The sequence below is a fragment of the Talpa occidentalis genome, unplaced genomic scaffold (genome assembly GCF_014898055.3).
Source record: "Talpa occidentalis isolate TD23 unplaced genomic scaffold, MPIMG_talOcc4v2.1 talOcc4.2, whole genome shotgun sequence".
Taxonomy (NCBI): domain Eukaryota; kingdom Metazoa; phylum Chordata; class Mammalia; order Eulipotyphla; family Talpidae; genus Talpa; species Talpa occidentalis.
Window position 1 is genome coordinate 94,063,757 of NW_023602073.1, and position 20,839 is coordinate 94,084,595.

At 39.5% G+C, this 20,839-nt stretch overlaps 2 protein-coding genes across 8 annotated transcripts in view; one reads left to right on the forward strand and one right to left on the reverse strand.

Annotated features, from left to right (window-relative positions):
* The window catches only part of GJB7 (gap junction protein beta 7), a 34,101-nt gene that overhangs the window by 11,711 nt on the left and 1,551 nt on the right, over window positions 1-20,839 (reverse strand). Inside the window, exon 3 of one of the 2 annotated variants that reach the window (XM_037520064.2) lies at window positions 15,692-15,830. Coding sequence is in view for 1 of the 2 variants with exons in the window: in XM_037520066.1 (XP_037375963.1) it covers window positions 18,393-18,439 (47 nt within the window). In the remaining variant the exon portion in view is untranslated. Of the gene's footprint in view, window positions 1-15,691; window positions 15,831-18,325; window positions 18,440-20,839 lie in introns of those variants that run through there. The other variant, XM_037520066.1, reaches the window with a different exon arrangement.
* Window positions 11,167-19,069, forward strand: SMIM8 (small integral membrane protein 8). Of its 6 annotated transcripts, none has more exons than XM_054699021.1 (3): window positions 11,167-11,176; window positions 16,245-16,401; window positions 18,620-19,069. In XM_054699021.1, exons 2-3 carry the CDS (start codon window positions 16,267-16,269, stop codon window positions 18,776-18,778), a joined length of 294 nt encoding a protein of 97 aa, XP_054554996.1. In that variant the 5' UTR covers window positions 11,167-11,176; window positions 16,245-16,266; the 3' UTR covers window positions 18,779-19,069. The 6 variants fall into 6 exon arrangements, with proteins under 6 accessions (XP_054554996.1, XP_037375966.1, XP_037375968.1 ...); XM_037520069.2 differs by lacking the exon at window positions 11,167-11,176 and adding an exon at window positions 11,903-11,967; XM_037520071.2 differs by lacking the exon at window positions 11,167-11,176 and adding an exon at window positions 11,981-12,026.

Below are 20,839 nucleotides of genomic sequence, written 5' to 3' on the forward strand. Positions count from 1 at the left end.
AGGTAACAAAATCCTATTGAAGAAAAGCTGTGTAAATCCTTAAATGTAATATGGAGATTAATAATATGAAATTGTCCCCCTGAACTGCCTTGGGTGATCTATGAAAATGGTTCACTACTCATTTGACACTGAAAACCCTACAAACTCACACAAACCAAGAGGTTCAAATCTTGGTGTTCATTTTAAGAACATTCATGAAACTGCCCAGGCCATCAAGGGTGTGCATATCCAAAAGGCCACTAAGTATCTGAAGAACAATGCTCTAAGAGGCAGTGCGTGACATTGTGTTGATACAATGCTGGAGTTGTGTGTCCAGGCCAAGCAATGGGGCAGGACATAAGGTCTGTGGCCAAAAAAAAGTGCTGAATTTTTACTGCACACGCAGAGAATAGTGCCAAACTGAAGGGCTTAGATGTAGGTTCTCTAGTCATCCTGTACGTTCAGGAGAACAAAGCCCCCCAAGATGCAAGTAGAACTTAGAGTTCATGGTCAGATGAACTTATGCATGAACTCTCCCTGCCACATCAAGATAAACTATACTGAAAAGGGCACATTGTTCCTAAACTAGAGGATCATACAGAAAAAAAAGTTATCCCAGAAGAAAGCAAAGAAACAAAAACATATGACCTGTGAAAAAATTCAGCATAAAATAAACGCAAATAAAAATTTAAAAAGTAATAATATGAAACATATGGAGGACAATGGGTGCCTGGGTGGTAGGTGAAGTGTAGAGACATACACTTGAGGAGGTGAGATGTACGCCTCTAAGTCACATACAGTGTTGTAAACCAATGTTACCTAGATAAGAAAATAATTAGTTACAAATAATACTATCAAACATAAGTACATTCAAATAGGAGTAAGGATCTCCCTCTCTAAGGTAGTTGGAATAGATCCATTGCAACGCAACTGTAACTTCCTTTTGTTCTCAGGAATTGTTAGCTCTGACTATCTGACAGTAATGTGAAAGTACTGGGCAACAGAGTCCAGCACATAATGGGATTTAACAAACGTTGATTCAATTTGAAAGAGCAAAGTAATGAGTAATAGTCGATGAGAAAATTCTAGGTTCCTGGTATGAAAAAGGGTCTCAATATGTTAAAGTAGGAGCCGTGTTTTGCTTCTTCAGGTCATTGGTTGTTCCAATGGGATAGATGGTAACAAATATTAATACATAAGTACATAATGGAAAAAGGTGAAATAATTAGATCAAATCTTCACTTCTTAACTAAACTGAAAAAAAAAAACCCAACAAACATGCATATTGAAAAACATGTCAAATGTGTGTGTGTACATGCGTGTATGTGTGTGAGTGTGTGTGTGTGTGTGTTTTAATTGAGGAACACACACTCTGGTCTTGTTCAGGGCTGAAGGTCTGTGGCTTGCACCATTCTCCATGTTGCCATAACAGCTTAGCAGATGGTGTTCTAAAAAGTAAACATGGATCTAAAGCAGTCATCTATATTAAGTTGTGATGCCCAAGTATGCTTACATTTTGCTCTTGTGGTATAATAAACATAGTTAACTTTGTACACAGTCTGCATATGGTTATACACATGCTCCTCCATTTACTGTGGGGTTGCATCCTGATTAACCCATTGAAGTTGGAAATATGTCTCATACACATAACCTACTGAACATCAGTTTAGCCTAGCACACCCTTAACATTCTCAGAACCCTTATATTAGCATACAGTTGGGCCATGATCTTGTATTTCATCTTCCTTTCTTCTCAGTAGAAGGAGGAGACAAAGATGGGCATTTGTAGACATGATGGGATGCAAAAACACAATATCCAAACATACTGGCAGCACAGTGCCATGTAGCCTGTTGTTTGCTTAGTCTTTATGATAGTGTGGCTGGCTGGGAGCTGCCTAGCATCACATGAGGAATTACTAGCCTGGAAAAAAAATTCAAAATACAAAATTTTTCCTGAATGTGGATTACTTTCATGCCATTGTCAAGTTGGAAAATTTCAAGTTGAATCATCATAAATCAGGGTCCATCTATACATGAAATTAAGACGATGGCACCCAGAACCAATGCTTCATAGACACACCCTAAATCCAGCAGACTATTCAGCATCTTTAGCTGGAAGTAAACTGGGCACGTATAGTGACCTTCCACCGGAAGAATTAAACAGTAAGGATTAAAGCCCATCCCAGTGGGTTTGGGAGGAATGCGGAGTGGAGGTAGGCAAGGCTTGATACATTTCAGCCTCAGTAATGATAATGTATTTCAGAATACCCTCTACTTCTTGTGCTCAGAGAACTTTGAGAGTGAGAAAGCAGAGAGCTGTGTACAGTGTACTTGACTGAAGACTTGGAAAGAAAGAGAGAAGGAATTTGGGGGAAGATTGTTTCTCTCCAACTCCTCCCATCAGGAGCTCTCCTTGCTTGGTTTATAATTATTCCAGTGCCCACATTCTAAATTAGCTTAATAACATTTAAGTATAAGGTAGATTTACTCTGAAATTGCTGAAGCATAAGCTCACAGAACATACTTTGGGAATTCATGATTAAAATAAATGTCTTTTGTAAACTTGAATGTACTTTCACACAGAGGAAACTTTGCTTTTTGTAGCTAATCCCATCAAATATGAAATCCTCTAATCCTAGCAAATACCAAATCTCCCATTAAATATTAGTGAATATTGATGGTGCTGTTTAAAAATGAAAATTATGAAAGCTGAATCCAGACTGGCATCATTCTTCAAATTAATTTCTTAAAAGCAGCATAAATTGCAAAGAACTATTGTTTATTCATAGCATTTGCATTGTATTCACGTCCATGAAACTGTCAAAGCTTTGAGGTTTTTGTTCTTTTCTTACATGTTCTTATGTTTCATTTAGTCTTTCACCTAATAGCTTTAGATCATGACAGTGAAAGTCCTTTTGTTTCCATAGTGATATGTGGCATTTCACTGATTAGTATGGAGAATACTAAAGGATGAGACAATATGGGTATGTTGATGATGCAACACAATAATATTTATCACTTGTTCTGTGACTAGTCCACAAACAGCATTGTCTTTGAAGAGCCCTTTGCACTTAACATGGAAGTTTGGTACTGTATCTGGTATGTAGGTCTTCAATTTGATTTTGAGGGCAACTCTTTCCTCCTCTGCATCTTTACTGAGATTAGTGCATTGGCAAGTTTAAGGTATACAATGTATTAATTTAATACACATATATTTTTTTAATAATTTATTTTTTTAAAAAAGGGTGAGAGTTGTACATACTGGGGAGAGTGAGGGAAAAATAAATCTATGCCATATTGTTCAAATTGAAACTGTACAGTTCTCTTTTTCCTTGGATTTTCTTTGTCTGGTTTTGGTGTCACGGTAAAACTTGACTCAGAAAAGAAGTTGAGAATTATTTCCTGCTCTTCTGCTTTTGGTAATATTCATTCTTTTTTTTTGTTTGTTTTTTTGTTTTTTTTTTTATTAGATAATAAATTTTATTGTTAAATTCCCCATACAATTGCAGCGCCCCCATTCTGACCCCAATCCCTCCCCTCCCGCCCCTGCCCCCCTAAAAGTGTCTCTGGTTCATAGTTTTTTGTTGATTTTGATTTTCACTTTCTTATAGTTATTCATTTTCCTGGTCCCTTATTTAAGTTTTCTAGACTCCTGCTATGAGTGAGACCATCCGGTATTTTTCTTTTTCTTTTTGGCTTATTTCGCTGAGCATGATCCCTCCAGCGCCATCCATGTTGCTGCAATTGCATGTGTTTATCTTTTTGAATGCTGAGTAATATTCCATGGTATATATGTACCACATCTTCTTGATCCAGTCATCTATTTTTGGGCATTTGGGTTGTTTCCAAAGCTTAGCTATTGTAAACAGTGCTGCTATAAACATAGGGGTGCAGGTGTTCTTTGGAATTGATGTTTCTGTGTCCTTTGGGTAAATACCTAGGAGTGGAATTGCTGGATCATATGGAAGCTCTATGTTTAGTAGGTCCAGAAATCTCCACACAGCTCTCCACAGTGGTTGGACCAGTTTGCACTCCCACCAACAGTGCAGAAGAGTTCCTTTTTCTCCACAACCTCGCCAACATTTGTTGTTGCTAGTTTTTTTAATATGTGCCATTCTCACTGGTGTAAGATGGTATCTCATGGTAGTTTTGATTTGCATTTCCCTGATGACAAGTGATGTTGAACATTTTTTCATATGCCTGTTGGCCATTTGCATTTCCTCTTCAGAGAAGTTTCTTTTTAGCTCTTCTGCCCATTATTTGACTGGATTATTTCTTTGTTGTTGTTGAGTCTCATCAGCTCTTTGCAGATTTTTGTGATCAGTCCTTTATCATTAGTGTTGGGTGCAAAAATGTTCTCCCAGTTGGTGGGGTTTCTCTTTGTTTTTGTTATTGTCTCTTTTGCTGTGCAGAAGCTCTTTAATTTGATGTAGTCCCAGCTGTTTATCTTCGCCTTCACTATCACTGCTTTGGGTGATGTGTCTCTAAAGATGTCTTCGATGTGCAAATCACGTAGTGTTTCGCCTATATTTCCTTCTATATATTTTATGGTTTCAGGTCTTATGTCTAATTCTTTAATCCATTTTGAGTTGATTTTTGTGTATGGTGTGAGGTAGTGGTCAAGCTTCATTCTTTTGCATGTAGCGACCCAGTTTTCCCAGCACCATTTATTGAACAAACTTTCTTTGCTCCAATGCATAGTCTTTGCTCCTTTGTCAAAGATTAGTTGACCATAAATCTGTGGGTTTATTTCTGGATTTTCTATTCGATTCCATTGGTCTGTATGTCTGTTCTTGTTCCAATACCATGCAGTTTTGATGATTATGGCTTTGTAGTATAGTTTGAAGTCTGGGAGTGTGATGCCTCCATTCCTTCTTTTTTTTTCAGGAGAGCTTTGGCTATTCGGGGTTTTTTGTGATTCCATATGAATTTCATCAATAATTGTTCTATTTCTTTGAAGAATGACATTGAAATTTTGATTGGAATAGCATTGAATCTGTATATTGCTTTTGGAAGGATGGCCATTTTAATAATGTTTATTCTTCCAATCCATGAGCAGGGGATATCTCTCCATTTCTTTGTGTCTTCTTCTATTTCTTTTAACAGTGTTTTATAGTTTTCTTTGTATAGGTCCTTTACCTCTTTTGTTAGATTTATTCCCAAATATTTGATTTTTTTTGTTTCAATAACAAAAGGGATGGTTTTTTTGATTTCTTCTTCTTCAGATTTATTGTTTGTGTATAGGAAGGCTACTGACTTTTGCGTGTTGATTTTGTATCCTGCCACTTTACTGAACTGATTGATGAGTTGAATTAGCTTTTCTGTGGAGTTTTTGGGGTTCTCTATGTATAATATCATATCGTCTGCAAATAGTGATAGTTTGACTTCTTCTTTTCCTATTTGGATTCCTTGGATGTCTTTCTCTTGTCTTATTGCCCTGGCTAGGACTTCCAGTATTATATTGAAAAGCAGTGGTGAGAGTGGACATCCTTGTCTTGTTCCAGATCTTAATGGAATTGCTTTCAGCTTTTCACCATTGAGAATGATACTGGCTGTTGGCTTGTCATAGATGGCCTTTATGATGTTAAGGTATGTTCCTTGTATCCCAAGAATTTCAAGGGCTTTTATCATGAATGGGTGTTGCACTTTGTCGAAAGCTTTCTCAGCATCTATTGATATTATCATATGGTTTTTATATTTCTTTTTGTTGATGTGTTGGATAACGTTGATTGATTTTCGGATGTTGAACCATCCTTGTGTCCCTGGAATGAATCCTACTTGGTCGTGGTGAATTATCTTATGGATACATTGTTGGATTCTGATGGCTAAAATTTTATTGAGGATTTTTGCATCAGTGTTCATTAGGGAGATTGGCCTGTAGTTTTCCTTTTTTGTGTTGTCCTTGTTCGGTTTTGGTATTAGTGTAATGTTGGCTTCATAGAACGTGTTTGGTATTGTCCCTTCCTTCTCAATTTTTTGGAAGATTTTGTGAAGGATAGGCACTAATTCGTCTCTGAATGTTTGGTAGAATTCATTTGTAAATCCATCAGGTCCTGGGCTTTTGTTTTTGGGGAGGTTTTTGATTACCATTTCAATTTCGCTGCTTGTAATTGGTCTGTTTAGGTGTTCTATTTCTTCTTTATCTAGCTTTGGGTGATTGTAGAGTTGTAGGAATTTGTCCATCTCCTCTAGATTGTTAAACTTGTTTCCATATAACTGTTCATAGTAGTTACTGATTATTCTTTTGATTTCTGCTGTGTCCGTTGTGATTTCTCCTCTTTCATTGATGATCCTGTTTATTTGTGCTTTCTCCCTTTTTTCCTTTGTGAGCCTGGCTAGGGGTTTGTCTATTTTATTGATTTTTTCAAAGAACCAGCTCTTGGTTTCATTGATCTTTTGGATTGTTTTTTTAGTTTCAATTTCATTTATTTCTGCCTTTTTTTTTTTTTTTTTTTTTTTAGTAGAGGCATGCTTTATTTATTTATTTATTTATTTATTTATTTGTTTGTTTTTTACTTATACATGCACTGGGTACAGTCAGAAGCACGGGAGGGTGAGAGAATTCACCAGAGCCAGAGTGGGGAGCAGAGCAGGCAGAAGGACCGAAGCACACTGCTGAGGGGAGCAGCGGGCGGCAGGAGAGGTCTGCGCACCATGTGGGACCCTCCTCCGGTGGCCGGGGAGCAGCCGGGGATCGAACCAGCGTCTTCGGGCGCGGGCAGCTTTGCAACCCAGCGCTCAACCGCTGCGCCACCGGGGAGGCCCTCTGCCTTGGTTTTTATTATTTCTTTTCTTCTACTGGTTTTGGGGGTTTTTTGTTGTTCTTTTTCTAGATCTTTGAGCTTCGAGATTAGGTTGTTTCTTTGAGTTCTTTCTTGTTTCTTGATGTGAGCTTCTATTGCTATATATTTTCCTCTTATTACTGCTTTTGCTGCATCCCATACATTTAGGATATTGGTGTCCTCCTTGTCGTTCAATTCAAAAAATTTTTTAATTTCTTCTTTCATCTCCTCATTAGTCCAGTGGTCTTCCAGTAGTGTGGTTTTTAATCTCCATGAGGTAGGAAAGTTCCTTGCCTTCTTTTTATGGTTTATTTCTAGTTTGATGCCTTCATGGTCAGAAAAGATGGTTGATATGATTTCAATCTTGGTGTATCTGTTGATGTTTGTCTTGTGCCCCAGTATGTGATCGATCCTGGAGAATGATCCGTGTGCGCTTGAGAAAAATGTGTACTCCGTTTTTTTGGGGTTTAGTGTTCTATAGATGTCTGTTAAGCCCAATTGCTCTAGGTCCTTATTTAGAGCTTTGGTTTCTTTACTTATTTTTTGTCTTGTTGATCTATCCATTGTTGATAGTGGTGTGTTGAAGTCTCCCACTACGTATGTGTTTTCTCTGATGTCTGTTTTCAGAGAGGACAACAGTTGTCTGATATATTTTGGTGCTCCTTCGTTTGGTGAGTATATGTTAATGAGTGTTATTTCTTCTTGAAGTATTGTCCCCTTGATCATAATGTAGTGACCATTGGAGTCTCTTTTTATCTTTTTGAGTTTGAAGTCTGTTTTATCTGATATAAGTATAGCTGTTCCTGCTTTCTTTTTTGGTCCATTTGCTTGTAGGATTGTTTTCCATCCTTTAACTTTGAGCCTATTTTTATCTTTTGTAGCTAAATGTGTTTCCTGGAGACAGCAAAAGGTTGGGTTTTGTTTCTTAATCCAGGCTGCAACTCTGTGTCTTTTTATTGAAGAGTTTAGTCCATTTACATTTAGAGTTAATATTGATATGTTAACATCTGTATTTGCCATTGTGTTTGTCTTTCCTTTGATTTTATTTATTTATTCTTTTAATAACTTTTTTTTTTTTTGGCCTTCTTTCATTGTTATTCGTCCCTCTGAGGTTCTGGCTTTAGGACTCCTTGTAGTATTTTTTGGAGTGGGGGTTTAGTTGCAATGAAATTCCGGAGTTTCTGTTTGTCTGGGAAAGTCCATATTCTTTCTTCAAAGAGGAAGGAGAGCTTTGCGGGATAGAGTATTCTTGGTTGGCATCTGTTTTCTTGGAGTCTGTTGACTATGTCCCTCCACTCTCTCCTTGCCCGTAGTGTTTCTTCGGAGAAGTCTGATGTCAGCCTGATTGGCTTTCCTTTGAATGTTATCTGTTTCTTCCCTCTTGCCAGCTTCATTATTTTTTCCTTGTCCTGGATTCTTGGGAGCTTTACTATTATGTGTCTTGCTGTATTTTTCCTTTCGTCGTGGAAGTTTGGTGTTCTTCTTGCTTCTTGTATATCAATTTTCAGCTCCTCCTTCACATTTGGGAAGTTCTCTTCAATTATCTCTTTGAATATTTTCTCTGTTCCTACTTCTCTCTCCTCTCCTTCTGGTATTCCTATAACTCTTATATTTCCTTTCCTCATGGAGTCAGATAGTTCCCGAAGTCTTTCTTCATTCTTTTTCCTTCGTACTTCTCTTTCCTTTTCTGTTTTGGTTCTTTTTATTTCTGTGTCTTCAAGAGTACTTATTCGTTCTTCCATTTCATCAATTCTGCTTTCATTGCTTTTCCCAGAATTCTTTAGTTCTTCCATTAATTCTTTGATCTCCTGCATTTCTTTTACTTCCCTCTTTAGGGACTCAATTTCATTCTTCTGATCGTTGATTATTTTTCCCTTATCATTGTTTTCCTTTATGACTTCTGTCAGTTTTTTAATCACGGCAATTTTAAATTCTCTTTCTGGAAGGCTCAGAAGTTCTTCCAAGTTACTGTCGTTGCCATCTGGGGGCTGGTTTTCTTTTTGTGGTGTGCTTTTTCTCTGGAGAGTTGCTAGGTTGCATGTGGTTCTTCTCCTCCCTACTGTCTGTTTTCTAATTTGCCGTATGCGTTGGGACACTGTGTAGTTGGGACTGGCCGGCATCTTGGGTGGGCTTCTCTGCTCCCCCCTGGTTCCTCCAGGAGTCATCTGTCAGTTTCAAGCAGTCTTTACTGGAGAAAGGTCCCTGTTCTAAAATGCCGATGTGGGGACACACTCCCCTGTGCGCCTGGTCTGCCCCAGCGGTGGGTTCCTGCTCCCCCTCTGGGCTTGGACTGCAGGCCAGAGGGGTTCTGGCGTGGGCGAACTTCCCCCGCTCACCTCTGGCTCCTGAGGAAGCCTTCTGCAAGTAGTCTTTACTGAAGAAATGTCCCTATTCTATAATGGTGATGTGGGACACACTTCCTGCGCGTCCGGTCTCAGGCACACTCTTCTGCGCGCTTGGTCTGCCCCGGCTGTGGGTGCTCGCTCTCCCTGTGGGCTCAGACTACTTGTTCGGAAGGGGCCCGGCGTGGGCTAACTCCCCAGCTGGCCACTAGCTGCTTCAGGAGCCTGTGCTGGCTTCAAGTCGCTCGGTGGCGCCAGAGATCTCTCCTGGAGCCCTTGGGGAGCTGATTTTCCACCCAGTGGGACAGGGAGCAGAGCAGGGATGGTAGGGTACACCTCAACGGCTTTGGGGTGCTGTGTCTGCCTTGTGCCCCACCGTCGTGGGGAACCCACACCCCTAATTTCGTGCCCCGGGTCTCAGTTCCAAAGCCCTCAGTTCCAGGACGCGGGCTGTAGCCCAGATCAGTGGCGCGGGAATGGCGCCTTTTGAATCCCGCTCCCCTGCCTGGGCGCCTGGTTCCTGCTCACTCCGGGAGGGCCTCCGCGTCTCCCCGCAAGCCTAGGTCGTCTCCCCGCAAGCCTAGGTCGCAGGCGCGGGGACCTGGGCAGCTGCGATCCGATCCGCGCAATCCGCGCCGCTTTCCCCGCGCAATCCCGCTCCGCGTCTGTTTTTCCGGCGCGCCGCTTTCCGCGCAGGCTTACCGGGCGGCCGGGGCTGTGTGCTGGGGCTGGTCTCCTCCTGGGCGGGGCTCTCTTCAATGGCGCCCGGAGCTCACCTCCGCGGCGGATCCTGCGGGGGTTCTCCACAGCTCCCGTTCACAGGGTGTGGTGGCTGCAATAGTTCCTTTCCACTCCCAGTCCCGCTTGCTGCGTCCTTTGTTCTTGTTGGCAGTTTTAGTTTGTTGTTTTCCTCCTCTCTGCCGGTCTGAGAGTGCCGCCTCTGTGGGCGGGGGAGGGGAGCAGGGTTCTGCGCTTTCCTCCCTTCTGGTCCTCTTTTATGGCCACTTTCTTCTTCGGGCAGTTTGCTGGAGTCGTCCGTTTATCTTCCGTGTCCCGGTTCTCACTGGGACCTGCCGCTTTTCCTCCCTATTAACTTTTTTTAATGGGAGATCTTACTCGCAGCGTCTCCTCGCCGCCATGTTGCTCCGCCCCCAATCAATACACATATATTGTAGAATGATTACCACCATTGATTAGCTAACACCTTCATCGCATCACCAAATTGCTATTGCTATTGTGTGGTGAGAATATTTAAGGTTTAATCTCTTAGAAACTTTCATATGCTTTCTAATAATCACTGCTGTGGTTCCCCAGAGCTTATTTATCTTATATCTTGACGTTTGTACTATCAAAAGCTAAACTGAGGCATATTAAAAACGTTCAGTTTATTTGAGCAAAAACCATGCTGAATCAAGCAACATCAAAATGCAAGTAGGAGTATGCACTTGACAGGAGAGAAATACATATACAGAGAAGTGGGGAAGGAGGACAAGAAAGGAAATTATTTTACTGTAGTAGCTTATTTATTTTGACAGCTAGTTGACTGTGATTGGTTATCCGGCTATCTTTATTTCTCAAATCTTGAAGCATTTAGTGTCTTCAGTTTTTGTTTACTTACATATGCCACCAAAGTATTAGAATTATCCAGTCTAATGGCCTCCATGTTTAATTAATTTAGCAATATTCTTTGACCAGTATCTTCCCATTCTCCCTACGTTTTTGATCCTGGTAACTATTATTCTAGTCTATGTTACTATGAGTTCAACAGCTTTTTTAGATTCCACATAAAAATGGCATACAGTGTTTGTCGTTCTCTGTCTCACTTTTTTCACTTAGCAAAATGCTCTCCAGCTTCATCCACGTTGTCATAAATGGCAGGATGTTCTTCTTTCTGTTGGCTGAATAATAATATTCATATATATAATTTCACATCTTCTTTATTCACATCCATGAGTGGACAATTGTTTCCATATCTTGGCCACTATGAATAGTGCTGCAGTGAACATGGAGTAAAAATATTTCTTCAAGATCCAGTTTTCATTATATATACCTGTTGTCAATAAACTTTTAAAAAGTAAACCCCAAATCAACTAAAAAGATAATCTGGGGCCTCCCAGGTGGCGCAAAGGGTTAAGCACCGCAATATGAAGCAATCCGCAGCCTCTGCAGCACAAGTTCAATCCCCTGCCAGCCAGAGAGATACCCACATGGCTCAGCAGACGGCTCCTGACTCACCCGCTGCTCCCCTCAGCAGTGTATTTCAGTCAATCTGCCTGTTCTGTTCCCTGCTCTGTCTCTGGTGAATCCTCTCACCCTCCAGCACCTCTGGCCTGTACCCCAGCTACTGTATAAATAAAAAATCTTAAAAAAAAAAAAAAAAAAAAAGGAAGGGCCTCCCCTGGTGGCTCAGCGGTTGAGCGCTGGGCAGCAAGGCTGCCCGCAGCCTCTGCAGCGCCGGTTCGATCCCCGGGGACTCCCCGGCCACCAGAGGAGGGTCCCACAGGGCGCGCAGCCCTCTCCTGCCGCCCCTGCTCCCCTCAGCAGTGTACTTCGGTCCTTCTGCCTGTTCTGCTCCCCGCTCTGGCTCTGGTGAATTCTCTCACCCTCCTGCACTTCTGATTGTACCCAGTGCTTGTATAAATAAAATAAATAAATAAATAAAAAAGGAAGAAAGAAACCCACCCCACTTGCAAACTCCAAACATCCCTAGGGGTGTGGGTCTGACCAGTCTGCGCCTTCCCCCGCGCGCCTGCGCTGCAGCCTCCGGGCTGTAGGGGCCGCTGCGCACGGCGCTGGCCGACCGCGCGGGGCCGCTCTTCCCCGCAGGCGGAGGCGAGGCGAGGTGCTGAGGTGACCCGGCGGCGGGTGAGCGGCGGCGGGCGAGGGTCGCGGGCCCGCAGGCTGCGGGGTCGCAGGACGGCCAGGTGCGGCGGCCTGGGTGGTATTTTCTCCTCGCCGCTCCGTGGGCCCCTGGAAACCTCACCCAACCAGGCGCTCCCTGGCCCCACGCAGTCTCCCCCCTTACTTTCTAGGCGCTTGACGCTGGTCGGTGCCCCCCAAAACCTCCACCTCCAAACCCCTCTCATCCCCCGGGTAGTTTCTCGGTGTCCCGGCACTCCAGACTCTCCCACGTAGGAGGAAATAGTTTAGTGACTTTTCAGGTGAGATGCCGCTTGACTTTGGGAGCTCATAGCAGTTTACCCTGCGGCGCGGGGCCTGGAACTCGTCGGTTTGGGGGGTCAACGCGTCCAGCCCGCTGCAGTGAGGGTGCCCGGCGTGGGGGAGGGTGGGCCAGGGGTGCTTGACACCCGCAGACCGTTTGCAACAGCCAGTGCCAGAGCTTTCCCCCTCCGGTACAGTAAATTCAAGAGATGGAAAGATACTTTTAAAAAGTACATTTTCCATTTAAAACAACATTAGATCATATAAATTTGTTTACAATTTTATGGCACTAGCTTATAAGTGCAGAGTCCTTTTATAGGTGGGGAGGTGTGAGATGGTGGCCTAGGGGAGGTGTGGAAGTTGAGAGACCTGGTTTATTGCACTCTCCCATTGTCAAAGATTCATTTCTTTGAGTGTAGATTTCTCTCTCTCTCTCTCTCTCTCTCTCTCTCTCTCTCTCTCTCTCTCTCTCTCTCTCTCTCTCAAAGGGATTGGATTAGATGGTGAAGACACTGAACATTTGTTAAATCCTTTAAAAAGTGTTAGTCATTTAACCCATAGGTAATCAGTTCTATGCCGTAGATAGCACCCATTTTATAACGGTGGAAACTGACTCTCAGAAGGTTCTCACTCAAAGACGTCCAGCTTATACGTGCCGCAGTTGGAATATGAGGCTATGCTAGATTACTTCAAGACAGATAGTCCTCTTGATTCTACTCCAAACTTATTTATATTAACTTAAATTATTTTAAGGTGCTCTGCCCCGTACGTCAAGTTATTTCTTAAATATTATGATAGTATGGTTGTGGAACTACAATCACAAGTGTATTTATATTTTTGTGAAAATATTTCGTCTGTTTTATAATTTCCTAAGCCCCTTAAAAGACTGCTTATTGCTAAGGCTCCTTCTCACTAACTCTTATATGATTCTGGAAATTTGATTTAACTTCTGCTGAGATGCTTATTTCAAAAATGTATGTCTGAAAATTAAGTTTTTTTTCTAAGTAACTCATTTTCTTTATATCAATTTAATTTTTATATGCAATATAATACAGTTATGGCAATGTGAATTGCTTAGTGTCAGCTGTCCAGTAATTTCTGGATCATCCCCCTGAGCAAGAATTTTACTGAAAGAGGGAAAATCACTCAAAACCACCAATACTGACTGTCAAGGACTATCTTGTGAAACTTCCCACATTGTATATTATTAGTACAAAGTGGGTCACTTTTATTACTCACAATTTGAATGACTCTTATGGAGTTGTGCAACAGTACAGTCCTTTGTTTCTTCCTTTCCCCTTTACATATTTTCTTTACAAGAGGATAGGTTGAAAAATTAAAGAACTTTTTATTAGGAAGGGAAATATGAAGCAAATGCAAATTTGTTTAATCTCTTTTACAGCATGTATGAAAAAATTCCTATTTTTAAAAATTATAAAAACCAGTTTCATATGCATAAAGGAACAAGAAATGGGTAATGGAAAAATGAAAAAAAATTAAGAGTAGGGGCACCTAGACAGATTGTGCAGCCAGTGGTGTCTCCATGGATAACTAATTTATTGAGTATTTTGCAAACAGGCCCACACATAAACTGATCATCAAATAGCCAGGTGCAGGGCAGTGCCAAGTTCCAGTCTTGCCTGCTAGTCTCAGTGTGTGTTATTTGATATTTCCCTTTTACAGTGCTGTGGGGCAGGCAGATTAAGAGATAAATGAGAAGATTGTTTTGTTTTTATAGTTACATATAAAAAATTCTTGGTTATTAAAAACCCTTTCAGATAAATGGCCTCAGTAATCTATATTTTTAAATTAAAAATATAGATGTGGTTAAAGTTTATTAGTTCACATTGGTATAAACAAGTTCATGAAATTTGGCGATAACTTGTAGTATCTTTGGTGACTAGAACTCATAAAGGAGAAGCAGCAATAAAATTGAGCTTTCTTATACTATTTATGTCACATATAGTAGAAAATGTTATTTCATGCTTTCCAGAAAGTGTCACAAATAATAGAAATTTTGTACATTAAATCTTAAAATATAGTGTAGTAGGTAATGCCTTAATATGTAACCCCTCCCCATTGTTTTTACTTTTCTGATAGACTTTTTGATACTCTTTTTGTTTGGTTTCTCTTATTTTTAAAAATTGAGATAGTTTACAGCATTATATATGATTTAGGGAAATTGGTGCACACCTCTTCAGGTTTATGTTACCATACCACACCCACTACCAAAGCACCTGTGAGGTCCCTTTTATGGTTATTTTGCGTGTTGTCAAAAAAGTTGGTGCAAGAAACAGGCATGTAATTAGACCACTTCTTCAGCAGAAAACATAGGATTTTTACCAACCTTTGGGGCACGATGAGTTTCAAACAATTGTGTTGGTGGAACAACTTTCAGGCATGTTAAGGAATTTTTTCAGAAGTTGTCTGTGGTGAAAAAGAACCCAGTGTTCCAGTGGAGAAAATGTGTAATTTGCGTGCAGGAGAAAAAAGCAATTGCCAGATACAGTTTGAATGGTGATGAAATAAGTGTTTTCCAGTTGTTATCTTATATAGTTTACAAAGTACCCAAGGGGAACTTCATAAAGGTGGTAAACATAGAGTGATGATTGCTCTATTTTGCTGTAATGTATCCTGGATGAAAAAGATGAGATGACTTGTCACTGATGAGTCAGCTAACCCTCAGTGTTTCAGGAATGTTCATTGACTGCTCTGATTCTAGGTTGATATACATGCCCAAGAAAGACTGAAAACCAAATATGGTATTTCAACCACTCTAGTACCTAGTTACTGTCACTTCATCCCAAGCCAGTTTAATTTTGAAGACTTTGTGGCCCTAGTTAGAAATTTAACTATTTTTGAAAAGTTGGCAAATCCTGAAATTGCTACAGGATTGCTAACTAATGTGAAAATGGATCCAGAAAGTGATGTTCATGATGATGATTATAATGATGATGGCAACAATAGCCACAACATCCACATGGAACAAGTGATGAAATAGCCAGCTATGAACATTTCAGAGACCCTTGCAAATGTAGAAATTGTTGCAGTTTTTTTTCCCTTCAAGGAGATGTTCCTGATGTGGTACTTACCCAATTAAGTGCTATACTATAGTTGAATATTTAGTTACAACTATACTCCCAATATCTTCTGTAACTAATAAAATTGAAAAAATACTGCTTTTATAAAGTCTATAAAATGGAAGATTTAATACTGGTACAGAAACCCAGTGAGTGTTTAAATATAAATGACTCTTCATAATAGCATTTATTATCTAGTGGGATTTTAGCATTTCCCCCCAATTTTTATTATAATATACTTTTATTATATTGACACATAATATTACAAATACTAATTTCAGCCTTTCTTTGAAAGGTTTCTTTGCCTATCACCTCCCTTAACAAGGAGAAAGAATACAGATACTTACCCTCCCTGTGTGGTACTGGTGCTTGGGTGGGCCAGTGGAAGAAGATGGAGGCGCATGAAGGGAAAAGTAGGCCTAGGGTGAAGTTGTAGGAGAATTTGAGCAAAGGAATCCTAGTACTTCTTTTGATGTCCCAAAAGATCTGTTGGAAGGTGAGGAAGAACGAAAATGAAAGGAAGCAAAGGTGTGGATGACCTACTGGCCACTCCTACCCTTAGTACCTAAGTCACCGAAATAAATACAATGTGATTCAGACCAACAAATAATTCTATTCTGTTAGAAAAGGAAAAAAAAAAAACTTTTGCCTACCTTAAGGGTTTATTCTGAGACCAAAAAAATTAACAGTTTTTCAAAACAAAACTTAAAGCACCATTTACAAAGTCATAAGTTATACAAAGTTATGGGTTACATAAATCAATGAAATAAGTGACAGTCATTTTTTTGGTATTATCTAACCATGAATTCAAAAAGAAAATGAGTATACAATGATATTTAAAGAGCTTTATCAAAGAAACAATCATAAAGGAGAAAAAAATCTCGTTATTTTATTTCGTAGGTAATAATTATCCTAAGTCCAGATGTCTTCAGCACCTGAGCCTCCGAAATCCACAAAGGAACCACCCAAACAGAAAGACTTTCGAAACCCGGGGCTCAGAGGGGTCCGCACCACAACCTTATTTAGAGCTGTGAATCCAGAGCTCTTCATTAAACCTGTAAGAAATATATCCAGGATAAGACTTGATGTTTAATTTAACTAGATTATCAGAAATAGAAAGTTTATGACACTGTAACAGTTGATTTTGTAGAAATTTTATAAAATACAGAGACCTTTCTGAATAAAAGCAGGTAGAAGGAAAAATCAAATACTTTTTCACTGATTATGCATATGTAACTATTTCGAAGACATTTGAGAACTGTAATGGGAAATGTGTGCATTTTAATAAATTACTTCTCAAACTTCTCAATCTATTTAAAATTTTATTTTAATAGTTGCATTAATTTGAAGGAAATTTGTTTGACCCGATACTATTAAGTAATTAAGACCTCCATTCAAACAAGAAAATAAAATGGAAATCTGATCATTCTTCTAACCTTTATTAATGTTTTTACCTAAGGAATATTGCAAACATTTTGTGACAGATTTCAAAATGTACATTTGTATACTGTTTGGGAGTTAGCTAATCATTTATATTATTCCAAATTGGTGAATATATTTGGTTTGATAAATTTTATTTTATTTTTTAAGATTTATTTATTTTTATGCATACAAAAGCTGGGGCACAGGCCAGAGATGCAGGGGGTAAGAGGATTCACCAGAGACAGAGTGGGGAGCAGAACAGGCAGACTGACTGAAATACACTACTGAGGGGAGCAGCAGGTGGAGTGAGACAGGAGAGGTCTGCCGTGCCATGTGGGTTGCTCCCTGGCCGGCTGGGGATCGAACTCGTGGTGTAGAGGCTGTGGATTGCTTCATAGTGTGGTGCTTAACCCCTTGCGCCACCAGGGAGGCCCTAAATTTTATTTTCAATAGATATTTTGTTTTAAAATAATTGTAAATGGGGCCTCCCCGGTGGCACAGCAGTTGAGCACTGGGCTGTGAAGCTGCCCGCAGCCTCTGCAGCACCGGTTCTATCCCCGGCCACTGGCGAGGGTCCCACCTGGCATGCAGACCTCTCCTGCCATGCCTGCTGCTCCCCTCAGCTCTGCTCCCAACTCTGGCTCTGGTGAATTCTCTCACCCTCCCATGCTTCTGACTGTACCCAGTGTTTGTATAAATAAATAACTAAGTAAATCTTTAAAAATAAAATAATTGTAAATGAAATCAAATTATTATAAATATGTGTACATGTACTGAATTTGATTAGAATCTTAATAACAGTGGCCAGTGTAAACTGTTTAAAGTCAAAAACAATCGTTAAATCAAGGAGTATGTTTTTAAATCTTTTGAACTCTATTAATTGCCAAATGTATTTCAAGAAATGTAAATTTAGGCTGTTTTGAGTTTGTCTCCTTTCTTAGCTATTGATTGAAGTGAAAAGGTTTGCCCTTTGTTCTTTGATTAAGGTGTAGAATAATGATAATAATAGAAGTTATGGTAACAGGCAGAAAATATGAACTATCATTTGTATCACAACTGTGCACTCACTGTGACCTAAAATAGTTTAATTTGTTGAGTGTGAACACACAAAAGAGAGTGAGTTATAGTAATAGATAAAACAAAACACTTTGTGAAATTGTGAACATCTTTCCTATAAAAGTCTTTTTAAAATAAAAAATTTCAGAACTGCATCATTTTGCCCTTGTATAGTCTTGGACTTTCCAGCAGTAATTCTAGGTTATTATAACAGCATACATACAGACTATCTGTTCCAATCACTAAATTTCTTAAAGTAATAAAATAGGTTCCCAGAGAACAGTTATTGTTATTTTTGCTGTATCTAACATGTGACATGAAGTGCCTTTTGCCAGTTTATCCATGAACTCACATTAGAAAAATAGCAAATGTACTTTTTCCTTACTTCCTAATAAAATGAACTAATTTGATGTTTGCAGATGGGGATGATTGGGCTCAGAGGCATTAAATAACCTCTCCATTTCACAAAGATAACACTGAAAATTCTGAGCACTGGACCAATCCTACCTCCTGACCTTCATATGCTTCTTCTCCAACTGTCACCTTCCTGAAGGTGAATGTCTGAGATGTCTACAGTAGAAAGACTGTAGAAGAGAAGCAGGAGTCTTCTAGAACCTCTAAATTAACAAAAGTTGTATTAATTGAATAAACACTAAAATTATTATAATTGAAAATACTGCTATAAGAATGCTACTAGCATGGTAATAAAGACTTTATGTTTTAAGAGGAATGTGCAGTGTTTGGGTCTCCTCAAACTGTTAGTCTTAATGAGGCTTTTTAATTTTTTTCTTTAACAGAACAAACCTGTAATGGCTTTTGGATTGATAACCCTTTCTCTTTGTGTGGCTTATATTGGTTATCTACATGCAACGCAAGAGAATAAAAAAGACCTCTATGAAGCTGTTGATAGTGAGGGACACAGTTATATGAGGAGGAGAACATCTAAATGGGATTAATAATGCTGGTTACTACACATGGAAATCTTCATATAAAATCTTCAAATAAAAGACTTTGTAAGTGCACAGATTCTTGTTACGTGTTTTAGATTATACTGAGGAAAGAAGATAGCTGTTGCAAACCAGACCACTACAGTAAATTTTGTTATTTCAAAACTGCAGCAATTATCTTATTCTTTATCCATGGAAAGAGCTTCTCAATATTTTTCTTTAACCCCTCTTGTGGAAGTGCCAGGAGAATGGAAGTCTTTTTATTTTTTTTAATTTAATAAACTCTATAATAAAAGAACTCAGTTTGTTAAATGTGCATGGTATTTTAAATACTTTGAATTGTGCATTTACCACTGATGTAAGGGTTTTTATTTTGAAATTTGCAAAGGCAATCTTTATTCTCTAGCTGGCATAGACCTATATTTGTGAAGTAAAGCCTATAGTCAACGTTAAAGCCAAGTAGTTTTTAGAGTCACAGATGGTACATATATTTTGGTTTTATATTAGCTATTTTTGGTCCACCTTTATTTTAATTGAAAAGATACTCCTACTCAACTACTGAAATAGAGGTGAAATGAGACCATAACCTACAGTAATTGGAGTTTTTCTTTTTCTTTTTTTTTTTTTAAAGATTTATTTATGCATACAAGAGCTGGGGTACAGGCCAGTGTTGCAGGGGTGAGAGGATTCACCAGAGACAGAGTGGGGAGCAGAACAGGCAGATCTACTGAAATACACTGCTGAGGGGAGCAGCGGACGAGACAGGAGAGGTCTGTTGTGTCGTGTGGGATAGCTCCCTGGCCGGCCGGGGATCGAACTCGTGCTGCAGAGACTGCGGATTACTTCATAGTGAGGTGCTTAACCCCTTGCACCACCAGGGAGGCCCAGTTGAAGTTTTTCTTAAAAAAAAAAAAAAGTAGTATTATACTGAGGTATGATGTTACTTGATTACAACTAAATATTATCTGTTTTAGTTTGTGTAAATTAATGTTACAGTGATAATGTAAGATGAAGCCAAATGTTCTTACATTCATTTAATCTAGAACTATCAGTACATAAGAAGGTCCTGGGTTTATCTTGTATGATTTATGTCTTTCTGACAAGGATTCTGGACTTGTTTAATTTCTAGATATTTACCCCACTCTCTCAATTACTATTATTGGGGCTCAGTAATACATCTCACCTCTGAATTTTATTTCATTTGTTATTACCAAGTAATAATAACTGTACAGGCAGAGTTTATCATCTTAATGTAACTTTTTGATTTCTAGTACCTTATTATGGTTTCGCAAGGTACAGAAAAATGCAATTGTGTCTGACTTGTAGATAATGAAGAGTTAATATTCAGTTATCGACACGCAGTTAAATTAAATTGTTATAGATCCCTAAATATTTCCTTGCTGTCTCTGTATGTAGTATACTATACTTCATATAGTTTAAAATGCACCTAGGTGGTACAACATGCATTTTAATTTAATTATCTTTTTGCTTTTAGTTTCTCTGTGTACTTTGTTAAAGAAATATTGGGTTGTTAGAAAAGTTATGACTCATTTTTTCTATGTTTTCTATGCAAAAATACATCATGACTTTTCCAACAACCCAGTAGACTACATTTACTGTTGTATTATCATTTTTTGGAAATCTTTTGCTATATTACAAAATAGGTTGATATTTGCTTAGGAAGCTGTTAGTTAAATTATCAAGAGCTCATCATGGGGGCCTCCCTGGTGGCACAAGGGGTTAAGCACAGCACTGTGAATCAATCTGCGGCCTCTGCAGCACGAGTTCAATCCCCAGCCTGCCAGGGAGCTAACCCACATGGCATAGCAGACCTCTCCTGTCTCGCCTGCTGCTCCCCTCAGCAGTGTACTTCAGTTAGTCTGCCTGTTCTCTGACACCACTCTGTCTCTGGTGAATCCTCTCACTCCCTGCAACTCTGCCCTGTACCCCAGCTCTTGTATGCATAAATAAATAAATCTTAAAAGAAAAAAAGAGATCATGCCAGCCCTGTGCTGATCATACACTGTGCTGAAGTGTAGGAAAAACTGTATGGAGTACAGCCCTACGCTG

Bases quoted from the DNA above. Each gene is read 5' to 3' on its own strand.
- SMIM8 (XM_054699021.1), top strand. From the start codon at position 16,267: ATGTCTTCAGCACCTGAGCCTCCGAAATCCACAAAGGAACCACCCAAA. The intron at 16,402-18,619 runs GTAAGAAATATA...TTTCTTTAACAG, and splicing joins CAGAGCTCTTCATTAAACCT to AACAAACCTGTAATGGCTTT.